The sequence below is a fragment of the Ciona robusta genome, chromosome 5, assembly GCF_009617815.1.
Source record: "Ciona robusta chromosome 5, ASM961781v2".
NCBI lineage: Eukaryota > Metazoa > Chordata > Ascidiacea > Phlebobranchia > Cionidae > Ciona > Ciona robusta.
The window spans coordinates 4,551,939-4,570,273 of NC_143239.1; the positions used below are offsets into that span (position 1 = coordinate 4,551,939).

Genomic DNA, 18,335 nt, shown 5'->3' on the forward strand with positions numbered 1-18,335 from the left:
AAACGTTTACGATAGTAGCAGGGTCACACTATGGAAAATCACGTTTATTACTTTGTGGGTGGTTATCTTTTATGTTTTAAAGTATGGCTGAAAATTTAGACGACCCATAGGTGACAAATGGGTTGGAGCAACTGCCGTTGTGTTTTTTCCGCTATTAAAAACAACACGAAATTGGAAAAGAAGTTGTATTTAAATAAGGTGTGTTAAAATAAAAAAAAATAAAACTTAGAACTGTTGTACTTAAACGGAACTATGGCAATAGTAAGAAAAGAATGTGAATATTAACATAATTGTTCTGTTTTTAACATAGGTTGGGATAAGATGGGACAATTTTTCATTCTCTTTTATCGTCTTATTTGGTAGTAAACAAAGAACATTTATAGAATTATATAACAGTATACTCACGACTCTAAATGAGCTTTGGTAATTGTTGGAAACATGATTAGGAAACATTGGATTTGGGTGCTACCTTGATAAATATCTAAAGTAACATGGTTGTGTAACTTTTGACACCAGGGATAAATAAGTGATCATCATTCTATTATTGCAAAAAATTTGATTGTTTTGCCTGGATTCGAACCCGGTACATTTGAATGACCAATTACAAACTAGATCCCATGCTAATTTATAACCATCTTGATCAGTTACTAACATCCAGGTAACACTTCAACTGTGTCGGTTTCGCTGTCTGTTGATTCATTGTCTGTATCTAAAATAAATGGTTTTGTTAGTTTGATTAATAGAACTAACAGTATTCATACTTAATGTCAAGTTATAAGTTAATCATGGGTGTCTTCTTATACACCAGACACTGGATGTCTTCTTATACACCAGACACTGGATGTCTTCTTATACACCAGACACACATGTTGCATTATACACCTTATGCTCACTGTCGTGTTATAACATTAGGATCTTCTTATACACCAGACATACATGTTTTATTCATACTCACGCCTACTGTCAAGTTATAACATATGTGTCTTACTTTATTAAGATAAACACGAGATTAATACATCCCTATATCATTATTCTCACCAAACTTTGCGTAGACAGGTGTGTAAGGTCTGCATGTTGTGACTGAATCAGTGTCAATGCTGTTGAATCGATCGTAATTTAAACAATCATACGCCTAAAAAAATTGTTAAACTCATTAAGAAATCAAATATTTAAACAACAAAATGAGTCTCTAAAACTTGGTACAGGTAAAAAACTTTTAGGAAAGTGTTAAAAAACGTGACTGCTAGACCAAAGTATTCTATATATATATATATAATATATGTATAGACGTTATAGTCTGGGACCTGTTTCTGATTTGTTGTAACCAAATCTGGTAACTCTGGTTCTTGTGGTGTTGCGTGTATATCATCATCTGTGTTGTCGTATTCACATGTAAACAACTTCATAAACAGCTTTTTTCGAACTTCAGTTGTGTCAGTTGATTTAATTCTAAAAGATATATGAACATAGCCTACATGAATGTAACTTGCTTTATCCTCGTGTGGCGGGAAAACGACAGTCGTTAGGACTCGTTATAAAACATATGTTCTGTTTCATACACCTCGTGCCCGCTTACATGTAACTTTGTGAATGGTTGTTTTTCTCCAAAACTAACACTTTAGACAACCCATTAGTAGCCACTAGGGAGGATCAGTTGCTGTTAAGTGTCTTGACCAAGAACACATATGGTTGCAGCAACAACCCTTGAACCCATAATCTTTGGGTGAGAGGCAGGGAAACTACTTAAAGAAGCTACGGCGCCGGCTTAATAAGTTCTAACAGTTTAATTACACAAACCTTATGAGAATCTCAATAAGTCCCATATTTTTCACTTCAACAGTTGCAACATTGGAGATAGAACACACCATGTTAATAACATGGACAAGTTTTGATGTTAATTTGGATGAACCAGTTGTTTCTGTTGATGTTGTAACAAGATCCAAATACTTTACCAACAAACAAGCAACTTGGGTGAGGTTTTCTTGCTGTTTTTCTGGCAACTGTCAATTTAAATTGATAATGTTATAATGCTATAATGAGAAGATTTTAACAACCAATACTATGTGCAAGGTTAATCTGTATCAGCATAATCTGAGATGATTATTTTATTTTTATTTTTTTGTCTTTATGTATGGCTGACAATTTAGACAACCCATTAGTGACCACTGGGTTGGAGCAATTTTTGTTAAGTGTCTTGCCCAAGACACATATGCCCACAATGGTAGCAGCGACAAGCCTTGAACCCGTAACCTCTAAATTAGAGGCAGGAGAGCTAACCACTTTGCCACGGCACTACAAATACTTATAATATACATAAGTAACATAACTTAGGTGTAATAAAATGCCTAATATATAGATGCACCAAAAACAATGGGAAAAATGTAATAGATAAATATGTATTTTTGAAATTAAATAAAGCCTTTAACACATCACACATGCAAAATATTCGAAACAACTTCATGAAAAAACACTACACATTAAATTAAAATATGAAAAGCAGTTATATATCTGTATTTGAATATATAGTAGGTTTAAGGTAGACAGGACACCTTTCCACATGATATCCAAATATTCTGATCGTGTTTCAAACAATTAAGAACGATCTACGAGAGTCGTGAGGATACAGTTTTTATAATTCTTTGAATGTTCTTTGTTTACAATCAAATGGGACGAGAAAATAGAATGAAAAGGTGTCCCATCTTTCCTCACCCTACTGTATGGATAAAAATAAGTTACCTTTTTATGCTCAACAAGTAGCAAGCTTAGAAGTGTAAGAACAATTATTTGAAGTTCATTTTTCCCATTTAATGATTCGTCACACACAATTGTTGTTAGCAACTTTATATCAATGAATTCTTCAATAGGAACAAATGAATGGGCCAGTGACAACAGGGAACCACAGATCTAAATATGGGAATGTGAAATTTTAAGAAATGATTAGTAAATAAATTTTCTATGTGGGTGAGGTCCTACCGCATGGCATAAGACCTGAAAATTTGGTTGGCCATTTAGGAATATAGTGTTACTACACAAATTATATAAATACTAAATAGTGATAAAATAGTACTCAAGAGTTCACAAAGTTACATACATGGTAAGTGGTAGGTAGGTGTATGGAAACAGAAAACTTATGTTATAACAATTGTCAATACCCCGCCATGCAAGGATAAATAAGTTACATTCAATCAAACAACTTACATGCATTTTCTCTTCACGAGATTTTGTAGCTCCCAAACATCTCATAAGGTAAACCAAATCACGTTCAGTAATTTCCTCAGGTAGTTCGGAACATATAATGTAAATATGTTCACCAAGTTGATTTCGTTTTTTTGCACAACTTTGGTCCAAATACTCCACACAGAGAGGGTACACGATCCCACTACAATCCTCTAATGATGTTTTTGGTGGATTTTGAAGTGTTTCTTTTACTATGAATATGAATTGATGAATGAATAAATGTAATTTGTTTTATCCCAGCATGGTAGTAAAACGATAGTTGTTATAACATTGGTGTTCTGCTTCATACACCTCTAGCCCGCTCACAAGTTACTCTGTATGTAACTTTGTGCAATATACAAGAAATTTGCTATGTCATAACAACAAACAAACAAACTGTACTTCTATAAACTACATATACATGATTTTTATATCTTTATATGGTTATAACCAACTTACCAGTTTTACTTCCGTGAAGTCTTTTTTCACGATCACTTTCATGACCTTCAACATTCACGGGAGTTACGGTCACATTTTCCCCTTTTTTCATATGAGAATTAATCCCATTCACAAAACGGGGCATCTCTTGCTTAGCAACTCTCAAAGTATTTCCCATATCTCTATTGTGTTGGTTTGGTGATTTATTTTGCTCTAATGCCGACCGTACTTCCATTTTATCAACCTTTTTAAACTTTTCTGAATCGGCCTTTTCTTCTTTCTTTCCCATTTCAATTTCTTTATGAGGAGAACCACCACATTTCACAGCAGAATCTGGTACTTGTGCCCTTAATTGTGAAACAACATCTCTGGAAACAGATTTATCTTCTAATTCTGCATGGCTTGGACTTGGACTCGCATATTTTATTTCTTCGGGTTTTGACGCATTTTCTTTTCGACCATCAAGATTTTTTTTCAAATTTTCATTTTCAAAAACTTCTAATTCCTCAAAATTGGTTTCATTTTCAGTTTTCAAACCAGCCGTGTTGGAAGCATTTTCTGTTATTTCTATGATTTTGTTCGAGCTAGCCTCCAGTAAACTGTAACAAAAACATACTAGTGATGAATGTAACTTATTTATCTCTGTATGGCAAGGCAACCACAGTTGTTATACCAGGGGTGTTCTGTTGCATACACCTTGTGCCTGCTTACCAGTTACCACATAGGTAACTTTGTAACCGTTTCCTTTATTTTTGTTTTTTTTTATATATGGTTGACTATTTCGACAACTCATAAGTGACCAATGGGTTGGAGTAACTTCTGTTAAGAGTCGTTCCCAATGGTAGCAGCATCGAGCTTCAAACCTGTATCCCAGGGCTCATGGCAGACACGCTAACTTTAGTAATAAAATAATTAAAAATCAAACTTACCATTTAACATGATCTGTATTCTTCACAGCCAATCCTGATGAAACAAGCTCCTCTATGATGTCACAGTCAGTAACAACAACACCAGTTTTGGGCAGTTTAGACCGGATCACAACCGGTTTCAACCAAATAGTATGGCCAAGTGCAAGCACAATGTTGCCTTCAATCTCCTATAAGGTGAATTATTAAAACATTGATTTTTAGCTTTAAAACAAACTATTTAATGATCTGCTGCTGTTGCTACAAGGCATGATGTGCTTTTAGGGGACTTGGTTTTGTTTTGCAACTTATTTTAAGTAGGTTTATTAAAAAATTAGAAGTTGGAAATTACGAAACATAAAATGGCTCTTTTATTTGTCAGCTATTTCTCTTCCAATTAAATGTAAATATGTTTTTAACCATAAGTCTGTTTAACAATTGTTGTTTTTTCGCTATATATCCTATCTTTTCGTTGAATATTTCTAAATTTTTGCTACCATAATCGAAGAGACAAATACAGCAGCGTGTTGGCCAAAACTCACCTTTTCAAATATAAGATTATGCACAAGTTCATTTGCTTGCATCAGCCATTCAATATCATTGTCAAGTGGTTTAACACAACATGCACGAACTTCTATTGCCTGCATAGGGTTGGTTATAAATTAAATTCACTTCTATGACAAATTATACTAATAAGGTGACTGCATTGGGAAAAGTATAACTCTCAAAAAAATCACCAACAAAGTTACATAAGCGGGCATAAGGTGTATGAAACGCAAACTGCTGTTATAACAACTGTAGTTGCTCTGCAACGCGAGAATAAATACCTTATGACAATTTCTATGTTTAAAAAATATACCACCAGACACAAAACAAAGCGCCTTTCTTTAAAAAATATACCTATATATTTTATACAAATCCAGAAAAGTCTAATTATAATAAACATACCTGATATGGGATGTCAACCAAATGTTGAGGTAATTCAAACAGATTCTCCACATTAACTACAGCTTGTGTTCCAACATCAACAAGTCGTACGCGAGCCTTATACACTCCAATCACTGTTTGCCATTTAACCTGTTGATATATATGGGAATATATACAAGTATATATATATATATATATATATATATATATATGTTATAAAACTTATAAATGTAGTCAGTGGCGCCCCCAGGAGGGTCTTAGGTGCAGCAGTCAGATTTAAAAAGTAAAAAAAAAAACAATTTTTAATTAAAAAAAATTTTTTTTAAACTCTTTCTTATTTCTTCTGGGGCTTTTGCATGTTAGGAGTAGCATGGGTGTTCTTTGGACATGTTACCCGAAATTTTAAAACAGGGGTGACATTATACTTTAGCACCCCCACTTTTAGACCTAAAACAGGTTTTCCTCTGCTGTTGGGTGTTTATACAAACAAGCAGAGCCAAAGAATATTACATTCAACACAGCAGGTTTCCTATATTTGACAACTATGAATGTAACTGCATTTTACCAATGTCACCCCAGGTTTCCTAAAATATTATAAAAGAAAAGCAGTGAAAAGTTGCTAAACTCTTTGTGCTAGATACTATATGACATTGTTAAAATGCAGATACTATATGACCATGATAATATAATACTGACATCATCACAGCTTTCTTGTTGCAATGGAACAACCCTGTAAAACATGTTGTCCAACTTAACACAAATAAGTTTTCCTCTTTTGATTTCCAAGCATGGTGCACGTGGTGTGCTGTGACATAAAATGAAATATTAATATTAAATTTGTTTGTCTCTTTAATTATGGTAGCGAAGATTGAAAAATATGTTAAACGAAAAGATAAGATATAGCGACAAAACAATACTTGTTAAAACACACTTACAATTAAAAACTATATTTTTCAAAAACTATATATATTTTTTTTCTACTGTACAGCTGATAATTTAGACATCACATAACGATACATAGGCTTACAATAGTAGCAGTCCCTAGCCTTGAAACGGTATGTGGCATTAAAAAAATGAAAGAATAACTAAACCTTACCTGAAGTGTTGGATCAAATCTTTTGATATTTCTTGAAACGATCCTTCTATGTTACGTACAACGCCTGATATGGTGTCTCTATGTTTCATGAGACGAGCATAATATCGTGTAGCATTTACTATACATGTCACTTTAACACGCACGTGGCCAGAGGTGGGAACCTAAGATGGAAATATATGTAACTTGTATTTATCTTCACACGGGGGGCAAGACAGCCATTATAACACGAGTGTTCTAATTCTTCACCTCGCACCAGTTTACCGAATTATCATACATGTTACTTTAGAATTTTGTACTTTTATTATGTATGGCTGACCATTTGGAAAAATTCATTAGTGACCACTAGGTTGGAGCAATTGCTCCTAAGTGTCTTGCCCAAGGACACATACGCCCACAATAGTAGCAGCGAAAAGTCTTGAACCCGTAACCTCTAGATTAGAGGCAGGTGCCTAAACATTGTGCTCCAACACAAGACACATATATCCATACAAACAAACCTATAAATAAAGTTTAACAACCTGGCTGTATTTGGTTCCAACATTAGGCTTGTCCAATGATGAAATAACATGTCTGTACCCGCATACATTTATATCTCTGCATGCCCCATAAGCTTGAAAGAAGGGGCATAATAACAGATCCTGTTTTGAGCTTTCATGAACCTGTAATACAAAGTTATGGTGTATTTTTATGTAAGGAAAAATATTTTCAACCTCAAAGTTAAATATTTGGTAACTTTTAAGCGGGCACAAGGTGTATGAAACAGAGCACCCGTGTTATAATGACTGTTGTAGCCCCATCAAGCAAGGATAAATAAGTTACAATCAGTAGTTCGTACATACCATGTTAACATATTGTAAGGGCAAGCCTGTCACCCAACTTTTAAAACAGAGGTAATCTTATATGTTTAAGCATCTCAGCTTTAAAAAACAGCTAACCCCTTGCTGTTGGTAATGCAAGATGTTTTAACACAATAAAAATAGAAACATTAAACATCATACAACCTCAATAGATTGAACAGCAAGTTTCTTTAGTATAACGGGTATAGGTTGTTTGATTCTGTTAAGAAATTTAACAAAACCAACAGAACGCGCCGCATTATCCTCAGAGAAGAACATGTAGGAGCTAGAATATTAAATATACGCAGTATTAGTTAACCATGCATACATGCTTTTGTTTCCATTAGAAGTTTAACTTGTAAATGATGATTGACATAAATGGCTTGTTTGTCTGCTAGGTGTAGAGACCACGCTTGTTTTCTTCCAATTAAATGTTAATGTTTTTACTGTGATCTTGTTTAAATTACTGTTGTTTTGTCGCTATATCCTGTATTTCCGTTTTAAATACTTTTCAATCTTCGCTTCTACAATAAAAAGACCACAAAGTTTCATTCCAGTATTATTATTATAGAAAATAAAAGGTCCACAAAACATACCAACATTCAGCATTCTTCTTATCCTTGTCTACAGTAGAATGGTAGAATGAAGACATAAGTGACAAACGTAACCCAAAGTCATGTTTATTTGGTGGAAAGTTGTAATGAATTGTGATCTAAGAATAAAAAAGAATTTAATATTTTTTATTAAATTAAACAATGTTCCTAAACAAACATAAACTTATAAATAACAACTTTATCAGTATTCAGGTTTTGCATTAAATTTTTGTTTTTAAACCCTTTAATAATAGGTTAACAAATAAGTAAAAAGGGATTCTATTTTGATAAGAGACTGATGATGCCATTTTAGGCGAAATATTTATTTTTTAAACAAAGTACTCTATGCGCTGGACTTGATTTTTGTTTGTTACATATTTTGAAGCACTTGATCCAGACTTTTATTTGTTACAAGAATTGTCCAACTGCATTAAATCCAATCCACAGAATCCATCACAGTTAATTTGGTTAAATGACATAAAGTCTACTTTCTATAGAGAATAATTAATTTTGGTAATGGCATAAAATTCATTTTTTTACAGAGATGAAAAGCAAGTTAAAAGTGGAATCACCTGAATTGAGTCAATGTCCAAATAAGGAATGACATCGTCAGTTAGCACGAGGACAGGTGAGTTAGAAGCGTCCGTAAAAAGTTCATGTATTTGTTGTATTTCCGCATCTTCCATACAGGCATGTGCTGTAGTAAGATATATAGGAGTATTGTAAAGGGTGTCTAATCTATTTAATATGGGCGAGGTCCTTGAGGACTTAGGCCAATTTTACTAGGTTGGTGTAATGTTAGTGAAGCCTATACTGACATTTTTAAAACAGAGCAGAGCCAAATATACTCAAGCGCTGTGACCAATGGTTAGCATGTCTGCCTCAATCTAGAGGGTTCAAGGATTGATGCTCCTACCATTGTGGGAGTATGTATCCTTGTGCAGGATATACTTAAAGGACAATTGCTCCAACCTTGCAGTCGTGTTATCAATGCGGTTTACTATGTTTAAAAAATATGGGTGTAAATACACTAAATTATAGCAATATTATTCCATATTTGATAAAAACCATAGCCCTATAACCAGATCCATGGTAAAACAATGAAAACTCCTTCTAAATTGTTGTATTATGATTATTTTGAAATGTAAGTGAATAGTCATACCTGTAATACAATGTATACTGGATGCAGTTAATGCTTGAGCAAGTGATGTTAAAGTGCTGATGTCTTTAACATAAACAGCTACCCCTCCAGCTCTGACATCCTCATAGTGTTGTATGAGTGATAGTAGGCTGTTATAACTTGATGTGTTGGAAGTTATAATGGTATGATGCTGTACCTGTGGGTTGATTTACTGTTATATATCTGACCCATGCATGGCAATCCTGGGTATGAGGCATACCAAGTTTCTGACGCTTAGGCCTAAGCCATTTAGCCCCTCATTCTTATTGCCAAATCAAAAGCGTTTCTACGCGTACCAAGTATTGATTGCAAACGTATCAATACTTTATTTATCGCATTCGTAAAAAGGCAAACATTAAACATGTTTTTAAAAACCTGTAGGCTAAATAATCAACAAGTCAATCGCTATTATGACGCAAGCAATCGGCATGTGAATTTCTATTATGTCGTAATTAGTTACAAGGTCCAACAGTCGCTATTATGATGCAATGAATTCATAGGTGATTCCCTATTATTTTGTAACAAACATTTTGCTTGGTTGAGGAAAACATCTTAAATATAAAGTTATATGCATATTATTGCAAGTACACCTTCCAGAAATGAATACATAAGTTACATTCATCCATTTATTCATTCAAGAAGATATAAGTTTTAGTTTCAACAAGTCTATGATCATCCTTACCTTTCCAAAAACAGATGCTTCCAATGGATGGCTTATATAAAGCAATGATTGATTATTCATGAACGTTTTCATGAAAGATTTCACACCAGTAGTCCACTGTATTCCAAATCCCAGCACCTAAGCAGAATGTATTACTTTCATATTTTAAAAGCATGTCTTATGCTCAATATACTGTACAAAAAGCATGTTATAGTAGAAGCATTTTTACTTAACTTGAGGGCCACGACCCTACCCCCCTTAAAAATACATTTGTTGGGGGAAAAACAAAAAAATCCCATTCGGTTCTGGCCACTATCCAAGACTATGCTTCATATGCGCTCCAGAAGAGCTTTCACTTTCACAACTTATCTTCTTTACCAGCTCATACATATTCACGTATAGACCACACAAACCAATAAATACCTGTGGTTTGAATCCTTGTATGTTCGGTCTATCAGGGTCACGTAAAACTTCCATCCACATTCTCATGATGGTTCCTACTTGCTCAGTAAATGCTTCAACCAGTGTGTGAATATCATCAATCACTAATTGCTCAAGTCTGATGACAATCAAATCATAAAGAAAGAAATTTGGGATAGTGGTGTTGGATTTAGGTCAGGATTACTATAGACACATCATTAGGCCTAAATCCAAGAATCTATGGCATGGCACGCTGCGAGACCTTTCCCACATAGAATATAAAAAGAGTGGTTAGGCGTTTGCAAGCATAAGTAAAGAATCCAAAGTTTGATGCTCGATACTGACAGATGTATGTGTCATTTAGCAAGACAATTGGCAGACATTGCTCCTACCCAGTGGTATAATGGGTGCCAGAGTAATAAGCAATCTCTACCCCATATCTCAAGTCCCATGGAGTGCCACATTGTAGGACCTTAGCCATGTAGAATAAAATTATGGGAAACTTTTTAGAATGCAGGAGAGGCAAAGATAGTTATACCAACATTCTTATAGAACTAATTTGGTTCCAATGTGTAATATTTAATATAGCTCAGAAAATGTCGGGTTAGGCCTGTCTACCTTTCCACCCCAGGTTAGACGCCTATGAATAGAATAAATATATAAGATACCACCTACATTCATTGTTTATATGCTGTTCTACCTGGTCAAGTCCACTGACTTGTTTCTACAAATCCTGATCAAAGTATAAGGGGAGCAAACTAGGACGCTACATCCAAGGATCAGATCAACAGATCTCTCATTTTCCACTTCTGGTCCTCCTGTTATCCCTATCACACGATGGGGCTGTTGACCCTCCTTGTCACGATCGGACATAAACATGTCAAACATGTCAGTCACGCTCTGTTGGTTTTACAATTGGGTTTAGGTTATTTGATAATATACATTATGTGTGTCTGGTGTATGAGAAGACATTTATATGTATTGACACTAAGAAGACACCTGTATTTTAAAAGGTATTTTTGCATTTTTCTTATTGGGCTACAAAATATCGAAATAATTTAAATGATCCACCAGGCAAATTTTTAAGAAAAGTTTGGTAACCGCTGATATAAAGCAATATATCAGAAGTTCCCTTACTTGTACTTTCCTCCATGTAGAACATAGGACCACAACACTAGGACTTCTCTGTGTTATGAATGTTGCTTGGATTGGGTTCAATTTACAACTCTTGGGAGCTACGCTGCGCCGTTGTAACATGGTAACGATTGGTGCCACGTAAGCGAGGGTTTTCCCACCACTAGTGGGGGACAGAGCAACCAAACTACGTTTATCCAGTATAGCGGGCCATGCATAGGATTGGATGGATCTGGGACCACGGTATCTTAAACTTGACTGAATAGAAGTAAAGGGGTTACATATGTTTAAAGTTCTATACAAATAAGTGGTCTGGTGTTTGGGTTGTTGGGGTAATCAGTTGTGGGTTTTCTAAATTGTCAGCCATACATTAAAAAAGAAAAGTTAATCAATTTAAAACTTACATACGTGGTAATTCATAAGTAAGCACGAGGTGTATGAAACAGAACGCCCGCGTTATATTTTCCCACTATGCAAGGTTAAATAAGTTAAATTCCTTCATTACCTCCAACTTTGTGACCATACTTTCTGGAAATGGGGCTCTACAGAATAGTGGGATAGGGTTTGGTGGTTCCACACCATGTACTAACATGGCGTTGTTCTTTTCTCTTTGGTTTTTCAGCAACTTTTTAACAAATAATTCCTTTGGTTTGTTTTTCAAGTTTATTTTCTGAGGTTTAACAGGAGGGCCTTTTTCTTGCGTTGGTGGGCTGAATATAAAGAAATAAAAATTAAAAAAAAAAAACGGAATTAAAAACAGGTGATTTAGAAAGAATATACCAGTACCTAGAAAAACATAAAAAATAATTTTTGCTAAATTAAACTCTTGCCCAAATTGGGGGTTAGGGTAATGGGCCAGCATCTTTACAGGACCTCGCCAACATAAAAAAGAACATTACTTTGCGATTGGCATACCTTTGAGTTATAACTTCAGATTCCTCCTCACACAATGTTACTGGTCGCAATTTGGCGACTAATTTTGGCTCGCCTCGTAACTCTGCCTTTTCTTCCTCCAGAAATTTCTCGAGCTTTAAAAGTCTTAACTCAGAAAGCGACATTCCACCTATGTTGGTGTACATGAATGCGCCAATGGAACTTATTTATCATTGCATGGTGGAAAACAGCAGTCGTTATAAGTTATAACACAGGTGTTCTGTTTCAACCATCATGTGCTTGTTTACAAGTTACCAAATGTAAATAAATGTAAGTTATTTATCCTTGCTTGGTGGGGCAAACATCAGAAATACACTACGTTTTTATACCAGATGAGTCATTAAAAATTATTTACATGTCTGGTAGCAGAAAAAAAGGAAAATATATTTTACAGAAAAAACAAGTTACACGTCACCTACCTGGGAGTTTGTTTTTTGAAACAGTATTTGTCGCTTGAATAACTCTAACCAACCGCTCAGTAAACCGTGCATCACCCGTTAAGTCTTCGGTTAATTTGCTAAGATCAGACTTTACATTTATGGTTAACGGCTTGGGTGTTTTTATATGAGACAATAAAGGTTCGACTCCATTCATACAACGCTGAACTTGAGGAGGGCTGAGATTTAACTGCTGTTTTGGCGACAGTGAAAGCTGGCAGATAAAAAATGTATATAGAAAAGGATATATAATAGTAATTAGTAAAGCACAAAAAGAGACATAAACTATCTGAAACGACAACACGGATATTCTGTTTCATACACCCCTGTGAGTGAAGTTTTTCTGTATTGCAGACACATTTTTGGACAACCTATTAGTGACTACTAGGTTGAAGCAATTGCCGATAAGTGTCTTGTCCTGGGACACGTATGCCTACAAAACTTAGCAGCAGCGGAACTTGAACTCATAACCTCTGGCTTAGAGGCAAGTCCACTAACCACTGAGCTCCAGCCTTAGGCATTACTAATGGTAAAGTCTTCAATTTATTTACACACGCAACTTACACGAAGCAAGGATTTTCCTCTTCCAATAGAAACCACACTGTTTGGTGATGTAGATGATGACGGGGTAGCAACTGGTGAACTACTGTAAATATTAACAGAGTTTACTGGTTTACATTTCAAAGCTGAAAAGCTAACAAATCATTAATGCTAACTTCTAACTCACGAACAGTACCTAGACCCTATACTTTCTAACCCTAAATTAATGATTTAATGTAACTTATTTATTCTCCTGTGGCGAAGAAATAGCAGTTGTTAAAATTTTGTTTAAAAATTTCCATTTTACTCTTTTAGAGAGAAAAAAAAGGCAGTTGTTCGAATGCGCCAACGCGGTGTTCTGTTTTATACACCTCATGCCCACTTACCAGTTACCGTGTATGTAACTAACTTTGTGGGTCGTTATTTTTAGGGAAAAACTTCCAATTTAATTGTGACGTAATATTCAGAAATTCCAACTGCTTTAATGACATAAACATAAAATGTATAAAGAAGCTTACTTTACACAAGATTGTGGCGCTTGTGGGTGTGGAATAGTTGACAAATCAACATTTTTTTCATAATTAAGATCTTCAGGTATATCCAGTCTTTGTCCAATTAAAGTTGAATTTTCTCTATGAAAAATTTATACAAATATTAAAATTTTGTTGTTGTTTTGTTGATACGGTACATTTTTTTTATTTATCTCTTAAATTTCAAAAAACAAAGGTAATATTTAATTAACACAGCTAAGAGATGGGAAACACAGAAAACAACAGTTGTTAAAACATGATAAAAATAAAATTAATAAAAAGGGCACTGTTGAAAAGGGGTGGCTGTTAAACCCTATAAGGAGCAGCTCACAGTGTTATATAGTATGTAAATAAATCATACCACACCTTTTTGGAATGTGATTTACACCATTTATTGAGTTCAACATAGGCAGTTCATTGATATGATTTACTGTTGGTTTGTTAACCTGACCTTTATTGCTCAATGTTGGTGTTCTTTCCTGTTTTGCAAGAAACATTTGTATAGTGTATTGATTGAATAAATGAATGGAACTTATCTATCTTTGTGTGGCCGGGCAACAAAATATTGTTATAAACTTATAACATGGGTATTCTCCTTTTCATACCTCATGTCCGTCCACAAATTATATTTTTAACCTATAATTACTTTGGGAGGAGAGGGTTTGTTTTATTATTTTATGCTATTTACAAACATACTTAACTTTTATTAACGTTGTGTTCTTTGTGTATAAACTTACTTTCAACACATTTTGATTCTTAACTTCCTCAGAATGTATGATGGCTTTGTTCAAGTGACCGTTCTGTGTCACACACTTGGTTTTCATTGTATTTCTGAATAATAAATTTAAATTATAAGTGCTGAAGGCTTAAAAAACTAAGACACAGTGCATATTAGAAGAGCTGTTGTTTTAATGTGAATATTTCTGTGGTCATAGACGCTAAACCTGGAAGGGTAGGCTGCCATGAAATTTCCCATACTATATTAAATAGTAAACATTACAACCGATAAGTTTGTTTTATATTAGGAACGTGTGTCTAGTCTAGCTATTCCTGCCTTTTTTTCTTGGTGTATTTAGCAATTTTGACCCATGTGCCATGTTTTATTCTATTTTTCCAAGTCTACAGAGCATACATGAACTTTTTTACCTTGTTTGTGTTTCTCCTTGTACATTCTTTACCAAACAGTCTATCGTATTAACAGCAAATTTGTTTTTAACCAAAATCTCATTAAGACAAATTTGTGATCCCTGAAAAAATATAAAACTTAGACAAATATCACCACGCCACAGTGGAAGGAGAAGGCCTTTAGCCCAGAGGTTATGAGTTCAAGGCTTCTCTCTGGTACCAGTGTGAGCATACGTGTTCTTGGGAAACACACTTAACAGCAATTGCTTCAGCCTATTGGTCACAAATGGGCTGTCTAAATTGTCGACCATACAGAAAAGAAAAATAATCACCCTCAAAGTTACATATATACTAACTAGTCAGCAGGCACAATGCGTAAGAAGTCAAACAACCACATTAAAGGAACTGTCGTTTTCCTGCCACGCAAGGATCAAGCAAGTTACATTCACATTAGTAAGAAACTTACTGTTATATTGTCCACCATGAAAAGTTTAACAAAGTGAATATTCTCTTCATTTATTTCCATCACTTTAACTTCAACTTTTCCTTGTGCTTTCAATTAAAACAGTTGTTAAAAAATAAAGCGTATGGACTGTAAACCTTATTGTGTAAATGTATATACAGTTTATATTTTAGAGTTAACAGTGTTTGGTGTAATTACTATTAACCATATTAATACCTACATGCATGAAGACTACTACACACATTAATACATACACAGTAGCCTATCATAAAAAACACTTACATTTTGCAACATAATTTTTAAACCATTTAATTGCTGAAGCACTCCAGCACATTGTGTTTTCACTCCTATACAAAAAAACTACATTTATTACTTCCAAACAACTCTTTTATAAAATTCCAGAGGTTGCGACAATAAAAGGTGTTAACTGTAACAGGCTGTAAGAGAAGGTTAGTATTTTGAAGAACAATTAAATGACCAATTCCAAATTTATATTACAATTGGAAAATCAAAGGTTGCGTACCCCACAATATAAAATGACGCCATTGCCAAAAGTGCTATGTCTATGTTTTCTTTAGCTAACATACCTATCACAGTGATTCTCATTCGTTAGTTTAATACAATAAATAAGCTTTACACTGATGTTGAAATAGGTTTACACCTTATTATCTTGCTTACCCAAATAACACTTCATCTTTTACATAATCAGTTACAAGTCTCATAGGACGAACTCCATGCAATGCAAAGTGAATTACCTGGGCAGGTACCTCCCACACCCATTCTGGAGTAACAAAAACTCTGTGGAAGTGTTAAGCAAGATAGTAGGCTAATGAGAATAAAGAATGTAATTTGCTTTATCCCTATGTGACCGGGAAATGACAGTCGTTATATTATGGGTGTTCAGTTTCATACACCTCATTGTCAGTTACCAGTTACCACATATGTAACTTCACCTTTAAGAGGTAAAGTTAACTTCTTCTAAAAAAGAACCTCATTTTTTAATATTTTCCAACTAACCTGTTAGCTGAGACCACAACTGTGGACATTTCATCCACCAGCGAACATCGAACTTGGAATCCATTGGTTGAAACTAAAACTGTGTCAACTTTTGCTCGATGCCATAGTGGTGGGATGGACACAATACATCGCTGTTAATGTATTTGTTAAGATGTATTGATTCGCATGATTTTGTTTACAACATTTTAGTGATAACATAACAGAATTTTTATTTATCACTTTGAAAATGATAGCAAAGATCATGTTATTTAACGAACGAAGTGAAGAAATGCTTTCCATAATTTGTCACTTCTATAATCTGTAAACTAGAGCATGTGCATACCCATTCAAAATCTTACCATTCCTTCTTTAGGGTTTGAGACAATTGCTTTAAACATCTGGGAATCATTGTAATAGTCGTTCACTTCTTTCAATAAAGCTACAAATGATACGTCAGCTGATGCATTGACTTTAACACCAACAAAAGAAGAAGGGTCTTTGATCTAGAGAAATTGGGTAAATAGGTAAATTAATTTGCAATGTGACTATGTACCTTAGCTGTCTTAGCCTGTACATAAACATATACAATGCTTAAGTTATGTTAATATGTATATTGGCGCATTCGGCATTCAAACAACATGTTAACGAAATTGAACAAACATCATACCAAAATTTTAACGTACGTACCGTTTTGATAAGTACGTCCATAGACATTTTTCCTGGAACAGGAGCACCAGATTTCATACATCAACAAACAATAACGAACAGTTTTTTTTTAAATCGCACAAACGCATGCAAACTTGCAAACGTAAAGACAACTTTTGCGGGAAAATACAATGAGCATAAAAAGCACAATGTACTTCTAATCAATGGGGAGTATGCGTGAATAAACTCTTAAAATTGCTATATAGTTGATAAAGTAAATATTAAAAGGGTACAGTAGGGTGAGGAAAGATGGGACACGTTTTCATTGTATTTTCTCCTCCAATTTGGTAGTAAACCAAAAACCCCCGACTCCTATAGACCGTTGTTAATTGTTCAAAACACGATCAGGTAGTTTAAATATTATGTGCGGAAGGTGTTTCGTTATCATATTTAAAGATATACAAAGTGTTATTATTCTGGTGTTGTTCCACAGTGACTGGAGCGCTCGCATCCTACACAAAAAAAAACGGATTCGAGGGTTAATTCTACAAATGTCATCATTCCGACTGTTGTGGTCGTCTGTATCTCCCATTGCGCTTTTTTGGTAAAGTTCTATAAGAGTTGCATGTAACAGAACACCTTTCTAATAACGACTGTCGCTGCCCCGCCATGCAAGAATAAACCGGTTAGATTCATTCCAATCTGTTTAGTTTAAACAAAAGAATTATTCGTCCATATGCCAACTTAATAAACCTAAAGTGGTATGCTTACAATTTTAGTGGTATTCGAAACATTTTTGGCATATGGTACGACCGCGTAGCGCAATTAGTTTTTGTCTTTCGCATGCTTATATTCGAGTTCCGCTCGAGGCCGATGAGGCATTCTCCGATGTACAGTATGGAGCATTGGCAAGTCACGATCGGATGTTAGATTATTTCCTCTTGCCTATCTATCCCTGTTGGCAATTATTACAGACACTTTATAAAAGAGCTCCACCAGAACGTTTAATTATTTCGTAGTTGCATAAAACTGATATCGAAGAAAATGAACTGCAAACTTGTACTTTTCATCTGTCTAGTTCTCTCTGCAGTGAATCTATCTGAATGTGGCCGAAGACGAAGACGCTGGACTTTTGATTGGGACCAGAAGCTATCTGATAACGAGTAAATATTAAATGCTATCTATATATGGTAGGGTGGGGGAAAACGGGACGTCTTAATATCCAAATATTCCGATCGTGTTTTAAACAATTAACAACGG

The 18,335-nt window shown here is 34.7% G+C and overlaps 1 protein-coding gene and 1 long non-coding RNA gene across 4 annotated transcripts in view; one reads left to right on the plus strand and one right to left on the minus strand.

Annotated features, from left to right (window-relative positions):
* The window catches only part of LOC149735831 (uncharacterized), a 34,303-nt gene that overhangs the window by 15,069 nt on the left and 899 nt on the right, over positions 1-18,335 (plus strand). The window contains exons 2-5 of one of the 3 annotated variants that reach the window (XR_016385054.1): positions 1,841-1,971; positions 4,612-4,757; positions 8,554-8,639; positions 16,804-18,238. This is a non-coding gene — a long non-coding RNA (uncharacterized LOC149735831). Of the gene's footprint in view, positions 1-58; positions 199-1,840; positions 1,972-4,611; positions 4,758-8,553; positions 18,239-18,335 lie in introns of those variants that run through there. The other 2 variants (XR_016385053.1, XR_016385052.1) reach the window with 2 other exon arrangements.
* Positions 172-17,249, minus strand: LOC149735833 (putative ATP-dependent RNA helicase TDRD12). The gene is made up of 35 exons (XM_089878305.1): positions 17,118-17,249; positions 16,790-16,933; positions 16,452-16,582; positions 16,113-16,232; positions 15,717-15,781; positions 15,438-15,523; positions 14,993-15,093; positions 14,584-14,677; positions 14,213-14,325; positions 13,835-13,948; positions 13,341-13,422; positions 12,759-12,990; positions 12,322-12,469; positions 11,912-12,116; positions 11,410-11,664; positions 10,973-11,172; positions 10,276-10,411; positions 9,874-9,990; positions 9,174-9,348; positions 8,584-8,708; positions 8,015-8,130; positions 7,584-7,704; positions 7,101-7,241; positions 6,583-6,743; positions 6,183-6,291; positions 5,508-5,636; positions 5,102-5,200; positions 4,584-4,750; positions 3,676-4,253; positions 3,199-3,428; positions 2,737-2,904; positions 1,798-2,000; positions 1,305-1,449; positions 1,039-1,132; positions 172-709 (listed from the first exon to the last, which is right to left on the minus strand). Exons 1-35 carry the CDS (start codon positions 17,172-17,174, stop codon positions 648-650), a joined length of 5,223 nt encoding a protein of 1,740 aa, XP_089734431.1. The 5' UTR covers positions 17,175-17,249; the 3' UTR covers positions 172-647.

Excerpts from the sequence above, each read along its gene's own strand:
- LOC149735833 (XM_089878305.1), bottom strand. The coding sequence starts at position 17,174 with ATGAAATCTGGTGCTCCTGTTCCAGGAAAAATGTCTATGGACGTACTT. Across the intron at positions 8,709-9,173 it reads CAGTATACATTGTATTACAG|CACATGCCTGTATGGAAGAT; the intron begins GTATGACTATTC and ends ATCTTACTACAG. Across the intron at positions 4,254-4,583 it reads AATACAGATCATGTTAAATG|TTTACTGGAGGCTAGCTCGA; the intron begins GTAAGTTTGATT and ends TTTTTGTTACAG.